Here is a 7,463-nt window from a genome sequence, read left to right as displayed (position 1 = left end):
GAGAGAGAGAGAGAGAGAGAGAGGGTAGGAGGGCAGTGTAGTGTAGGCTGCACAATATAATCATCATTTTATGAATAATAATGACCGTTTATCTAATCTGCCTATGTGTCACATTTTGTTTATCCGGTAGGCTACCAATAGCCCACATCAAGGAGGTTATAGGGGCCTACATTTTTTTCTTAAGGTCCTTGGGCAACATGTAGTTCGGTATTTTTACACTGCGAGGTTGAGTTGTGTAAGGAGAGAGAGTGAACAAGAGGCTGCTTTGCTACCTCCTAGATATAATATAGGCCTAAACTGCTCTGTCATACGGGCAGTGTCCTCAAAATGTCCCCACTTTCCACTTGGTTTGGACCGGGCACAAATTGGGACTCAGCGCATTACTGTCTAAACTCCTTGTTGGCCTATCTTATCGCAGTCAGTCTATCACACAGCTCAGCTCCGAGTGCACACACCTGCGTGACGTCATCAAATCGTGCGTTGCTTTGTTTACTTTAGCAATGACTTCAGGTCAAGGTAGGGATAGCCTACCTGATATGCGAACTGCTAGGCAAGACCAACTGCATCCGGCTTACCCTCAGGGGAAAGAAGAATTGGGTGGGACAAGGCAATAGTCGCTCAGATTGAAGGCAAACATGGGGTTGGTGTGTAAATGTGAGCGATGACGCAAATTTAATTGTAGCTGTACTTTTTACCGCAGTTGCTGGAGCAATCTACACGCAGGTAAGTCTAAGTGATCTGTGTACAGTGAAGGGTTACTAGACCTCTAGATCTAGATTCTATTACTGGTCCAGAAAGCTGCACTTTGTGGTCATACTTGGACTTGGACTTGGGCTTGAGTGTTTATATCACCCAAGCTGTTGTTGTTGACTCTTGACGGAGTTGACAAACAAGTTGATCTTATAGCTTAAATTTTATCTTTAATCCTCTCTTCATATTGTGGAAATAAAAGGAAGGACATCCGTAAGGAACCACCATCCCAACGAATACAATAAAGAACAGACCTAAGCCTAACCCCATCCCAAACCCCACCCCTACCCCGGACTACCCCTAGATGTAGATCTACCCCTCTATTGCTTCTATAAAAACTCTATTCTATTTCTACTTTGTCTCATAGTCATAGTGGTAGCTCGTTATGGAAGTCCTCCCAAATAAAACCTGACTCTCATGATTCTTGGATAGGTTAAAGTAGAGATAAGGATCAGCTTGTATGTCTATGCCTAGTCTCTTAAATCAGAGGTAAAATTAGCGAGAAAACGGCTGCCAAAGTTTGGTGATTTCCAAAAGCTTGAGAGTCCTAAAAAAAAATTCCACATAGAAATACGTTTTTAAATGGACATATCTTCTGCTCTCTAGATCTAGATTCTATACCTTAGATTCGAATTACAGTTTTTTGTACTCAGTAGGCCTACCTAGTTTTGAGAAGGTCAACATAAAAAATTTTGAGTTTGATAGGTTAAGGTTTTTCAAAAACAATTCTTTAATATCTTAATATAATGACTCCAAATATCTGACGATTTTGGTTGAGCAGATTTAGAACGTTTGTGAGGCATTTTGGTGAAATCAGTCGCTCGTCAAAATTTGAAGAAAACAATTTTTCTGCTGGTTTGGCAGTTTTGATGAAATTTCCATTTTGGGGCTCAACATTTTTTGTGTTTATTTAGAACACAATTCTGTGTGAATTTTACTGAAAAACTCTTTATTAAAGGCACAAAATAAACTGTACTTTCCGGTCCAAAGGACTCTCATGCTGTGGAAGTTACCAAACTTTGAAGGCCATTTTCTTGAAAATTTTAATATGAAATCAGTTGACCCACTACCTTCTTCAATCGGAAATATCTCGACTTCTACTCAAGATAGATTTGGTATTTTGCATCGAATGCAAGACATATATGAACAAGCCACAAGCTTAAAGATGATACCAATAACTCCACTTGCCCCAGCATTGACGAGCGCCTGATTCCCCACGTCGTTTCACATTACGTTTCTCACCTTATGGTCTTAGTATCTCAAAAGGGCCAAAAATGTCATAGAACTTTGTAATTCTAAGGTAAGAAAACGTCTAGACATTCTGGTTCTTGCATCTCAGTGAACATCTTTATAAAGCTTTTATTTATAAAAATTTAATAACTGCTGTAGCTCGAGATCATGCCACAGTTTACTGTGCTGTCCAGTGTACCAACAGTAGACTGCAGATTAGGTTGCCCAGATTGTGTAGAACACCATGAAAAGATTAAATGGAATTCAAAATAAGGCAAATAATCTATGAAGTGAGGGCATTACTTAGGAACTCATACTTACACTCCTTTCATGAGTAGTCCTTGTTTTGAGTTCCCACAAGTATACAAATACATGTATGTGACATGGACAACTATGCTGGTAAAAATGCTCCTAAAAAATATGTTGCTGTAAAATGAAGGCCAAACCTTCAGCAAACACCAAGAGATGTGTGAGGAACACAGACAAGTATTTGAGATCGAACAAATCCTGGATGGCAGTCTGGTGAGAGGTAGATGACTCAACTTTGAGAAAAAATCTGCGAGTTGAAAAACGTTTGTGGCAGAGTTAAGATATCAAAAGAAAAAGTAGAGCAAAGATCATAATTGTTATGGTTTCGGAACGGGGAGACTTTGCACCTTGATTAACAGAAACTGAAGTTGAGAAATTAAACGAGGCGTACTTTTCTTCCGACAAGTTTGATCAACAGGCACTATGATTGCCTTTGTGTATGCGTGTCCTTTTGTGGGGGTACACGCATGTGTAGGCCCATTCAAAATGATTGGTACATTGAGTGGGCCAGTATTTTATATATATATATGAAAAGTGTCTTTATGAGGTAAACTGTTATTTATTTTTTTTTACCATATACGTGTCACGACATGATAGAATCAGGTTCTCGTCAATTTTTGGACATGTGGAGTTATTGATGGTATCGTTGTAAAGCATGTTCATTTGCCTTACTTTCAGTGAAAAAAATGCTCATCTATCATGGATTGAAGTCAAAATATATTTGAGATTGAAGGAGGTTGGGTCGCCTGGTTTTTGAGGTAAAATTAGCAAGAAAATGACCTCTAAAATTTAGGGATTTCCAATGCTTGAGAGTTTTTTATATGAATATAGAACCTCCGAATTTACATTTTTGTGCCCTGAATCAACATTTTTCTATAAAAGCCATAAAGAAATATGTTTTTAAATGGACCTTACAGGTGTTGAGTCAAAAATGCAAAAATTCGATAAAATTTGTCTAGTGGACAGAAAAATGTCAGTTTTCTCGATTTGTGAGAGGCGTGCTGACAAAATGAGTTACTTCTCAGATTCAAGCCTCAAGGTAGTAGATACATCGTGCTTATAGGTGAAGTTTGTGAAGATTTTACAATTTATAAGTATGAAATGATAAAAGACAGGTTACAATTAAAGAATATTTCATCAATAGAAAATCAACATTTTTTACCCTAATGTCGATTTTTGCCCGTACCTCCATCTTCTTCTTCTTTCTTCTTCTTCTTCTTCTTCTTCTTCTTCTTCTTCTTCTTCTACAGGCAGCGTAGTGAAATCAGTCGCTCATCAAAATAGCGAAATCAGAGAAACAGGCATTTTCCCACCAGTTTGGACATTTTATAGAATTTGTATTATCTGGCTCAACCACTTTTATGTCCATATAAAAACACATTTTTATTTGAATGTTATCGAAAAACATTAATTAAAGGCACAAAATATGTCATTTTTCAGTTTTCAAGGACGTTAGCTATTGGCGTTATCAAACTTTCGCGGCCATTTTCTCGCAAATATAATCTTGACTTCTATTGAAGATGATGGATTTTTATTTAATTGGAAGCAAGGCAAATGTATCAGCTTTCAGATAATACAGTGGAGTCAATTTATAACGAGTTCAGAAAAAACGAGAAGTCTGTTATAAAGGCACTATTCTAAAACCCATTTTTTTCTGCTCTTTACCTTTGTAAACAAAATACTGCTATTGCGCTATCAGACACACTTGCGAGTCGGATATAGCGGAATATTGCTGCTTCTGTGCACATGGCATAGGCCAATTATACATAATGCAAGACCTCGCCTCTTGAGAAACTTGTTGCTGATCTTGCGAAACAAAGAATAGGAGAGCCCATGTGCGTCAACAATGAAGGCCGGAGCAACTGAGTAGGGAGGGTGTGGCATGCGCAGACAAGCAGAACGCATCGCGTGATAGGCCAGTTTAGATTATCAAGGCCTGCCATGCCTCTCACTTCTCCGATGCGAGGATGGAGAGGTCACAGTAATGTGATGGACGGAGCGAATGTGTGATGTGCGCAAGCAGACAGAATGCACCACAGGGTGGGGTGGGATGAAAACACAGCAGGTGAGTTATCCCAGAGCCCTTTCTTTCTGATCGCCAACGCCGAGCTGTCTGTCCACATCGCTAGATCTAGCGCTAGAGAAATAAACCTGATTCGATTTTTGATCAAGTAAGACATAGGTCCTGTTGAAACAAAATCATCATCAGGGGAGGTAGCAAAAGGAAAAACAGAACACCAAACTCATAGATTAGGCCTACTTCACAGTTTCCTTTGAATTTATTGCTGGATCCCTTATAGCGAGAATCCTGCTATAACGGACATTTTGCTTCCGTCCCCTCCCTCTCGTTATAACAGGATTCCACTGTATCAATAAGTTCATGTGCCAAAAAATTGATGAGCTCCTGATTCCACCGCGTCCTGACACATGATATAATCATTATACTCTAATATCTCAGATACGCTGGAGCTTCCTAGTAAAAGAGGCTTTTTCTTTTTATATTGTTTGATCTCCGGGTGTATGCTTGCTTAGTTGATCACTGATTTATATTTTTATTTTTTGTTTATGTTGATGTAAGAGTAAGTGGTTAGGGAGGACCACGAGATATTCCTTTTTTCTGTACTATCCTTTTGTGGTTAAGGTCTTTCTCTTTTGCTTTTTCCTCAGTACTAAATATCAGTTGTTTTGTCAGTAGACTTATAAATTCTCTCTTAACTGAAACAATCAGACAAACTTTGTGATAATGCTTTTTGTCATTTTGCTGAAGCAGATTCTTCTGCAAGGCAAGAGAGGTCAGAAGAAGGGAAATCTTATGAAAAGTCATCATGAAGTATGGGCGTCTTCATAGCTGTCTTCTACTGGCCTTGATATGTGGTAAGAACTGATTCTTCTCTCATGCCCATGTGTTTCTATAAGAAGACTACAGATATTTCATTATTTGTGTTTGCTTGTTCTTGCATGATGTCTGTGTGTCTATGTTTATGTGTGATTGTGTGTTTGCAAGAGAAAGAGAGTGTGTGTCTATGAGTATGAGTGTGCGCCTGAGTGAATGAGTTTACAATTACTGTATGAATTTTTCTCTTGGTCTATGTTTTTATACTAGTTTGCTGTATACTCAAATTTCTTTGGATTTTACCACAATCACAAATTTCGCTGATTTTGTCTCAAATTTGAGGTCAAGTTGAGCTGACTAGGGCATAGACAGACTAACGAGCTTTTCAAATAGCATATAAACACTGGTGGTGGGTAAGCTGATGGGGATCAGGGGCTATTCTGTGGCCTTTTCCTTCTCTGTCTCCTCTCTTACAAGCTTAACAGCTATTACAGGACTTTACAACACTATAGAGGCTCAGAATTCAGTACAGCACCTTTAGAAATACTAGTGTTCAGGTATAGGAAGGGGTGCAGGATAACCATTATTTCATTGACATTTTAGAATTATAGATTGGAATTTTTCTGTATAATATTTCACAAAACATAATTATTTACTTAAAGTGTGTTAACTTCTCTTTTTTGATTGCAATCAATCAAGTTCAGGAAATCCTGAAAGTGGAGTGCCTCTAAATAGAGTATTTTTTTTATTTGAGGAAGAGATACTCCTTCATTTAAGAAAGATGATTATAATGATCTTTTCGCTTTGATACTTCTTTCCAGGATCAGGATTTGTTCGGTCACATTATCCTGTCGCCCCAGGTAAGCCAGCTTTTTAGACTGACTTCTTACCTCAGCACACTGCAAACGACTGTTGTGTTTACAATGTATAGAGTAATTTTATCGTGCTGTGTCTGCCATGAATATTGCTGTATACTAAGAGTTGTGTTAATTAATGTCTGACATTCCCACTAATATTGAAATAAAGCCTTGTCTTGAGAGATCTGACATTTTTTTCTGCAATGTATTTGTCCTTCCACTAAAAAAGGATGGGTTTAAGGGTGAGTGTGTGAAGTCACTTGATAATACAGCTGAACCTTTCCACATTGACCACCCACTGTTAAGGAGGAAAGCAGTTTTCTAAGACATGTGGTCATCTTGGACAGTGTCAATATATGATGTCAAAAACACAAGGGGAAAAGTAGGAAGTGGTCATTTTTATTCAAGATGTTCTTGGGAAGATGGTGTTGAGAGCAGGTTTGTCTGTAGTTTTATGTTGCTGACATTGCCCCATAATATTCTAACTGAACAGTCTGTTTTTTTAACCTTCATATACTTTTTTTTGGATTTGGTGGTGGATGTTATTTTACTTTTTAGGCAGAACTGCATAAGCATTAAATCTTTTTTAGAAATTAGTGAAAAAATGTTACAACTTAATGTATAGTTGGCTTCAAGAAAGAGGGAGGGGGGTGTTTTTTAAAAATAGTTTGGGAGTCAAACTAGCCATTTTAAGATAACGGGCATGATGATTCTAGGGTCTGTTTGTTGGTCTGGTGTCAGTGACTCCAGTTATAATCTCTGATAGGGCTTGAGTTATTTAAGGAGTTTGCATTGCTCTCAATTGGTTTGGCTAATCTTGCTGGCAATGGATAGTAACCCCAGGGTATTAAAGCAGATATTAAACCTACACTGTCATATGACAAGAACCTAACAACAATGCAAATGACCCTGGTTCAAGTCTGCAACCTTTCATTTTTTACCCTGGCTTGTTTGGAGGCTTCATGGCTTTCCATTCATTTGGCTTTGTCCTTTGGGAGACAAACATTAAATCAGAGGACCCGTCACTAAAAAGGACTTTACATTCTTGAAAGGGCAATACAAAAGAACAGAAGAAGATTTTCTAGAATCCTAGTTTATTGGCTCCAGTGGCTAAGTGAGTAGTGAGTTTTGACCCAAGCAATGCCAAGCAAGTGTCGGTGACACAGGGATCAGATGGGTGGTCACTGGAGTGTGTCCTTGAGCAAGACACGACAACCCTAGCTCAAATTACAGGGCGCTGCACAGTGGCGGCCGGCAGTGGCATTGTTTGTAAACTGTTCTGTATTTGTGTAATAGTGTGTATTTATGTATGTATTTATGCATGCATGTATTTGTGTATGTACATATTTATAATTATGTATTTATGTTTTGTTTTTTTTGCCATTGTAAAACAAAGTGCCCTTCTGGGACAAATAAAAGTGTAATTTACTTTACTTTACTTATCGACTGGATTTGGTATATTAATTTACCCCCTCTATGAACAC

The 7,463-nt window shown here is 38.2% G+C and overlaps 1 protein-coding gene across 1 annotated transcript in view; it reads left to right on the top strand.

Moving 5' to 3' along the window:
- Positions 1–139: 139 nt before the first annotated feature.
- LOC101856879 overlaps positions 140–7,463 on the top strand; it is a gene marked incomplete in the record, with an annotated part of 25,957 nt that continues 18,633 nt past the window's right edge. Inside the window, 2 exon segments of the mRNA XM_035969035.1 lie at positions 140–723; positions 5,060–5,163. Of these exon segments, the coding sequence (XP_035824928.1) occupies positions 5,115–5,163 (49 nt within the window).

Source organism: Aplysia californica, unplaced genomic scaffold (genome assembly GCF_000002075.1).
Source record: "Aplysia californica isolate F4 #8 unplaced genomic scaffold, AplCal3.0 scaffold00108, whole genome shotgun sequence".
Lineage (NCBI taxonomy): Eukaryota > Metazoa > Mollusca > Gastropoda > Aplysiida > Aplysiidae > Aplysia > Aplysia californica.
Note: the sequence above shows the minus strand (reverse complement) of the source record. Positions and strands in the feature narration are given on the sequence as shown.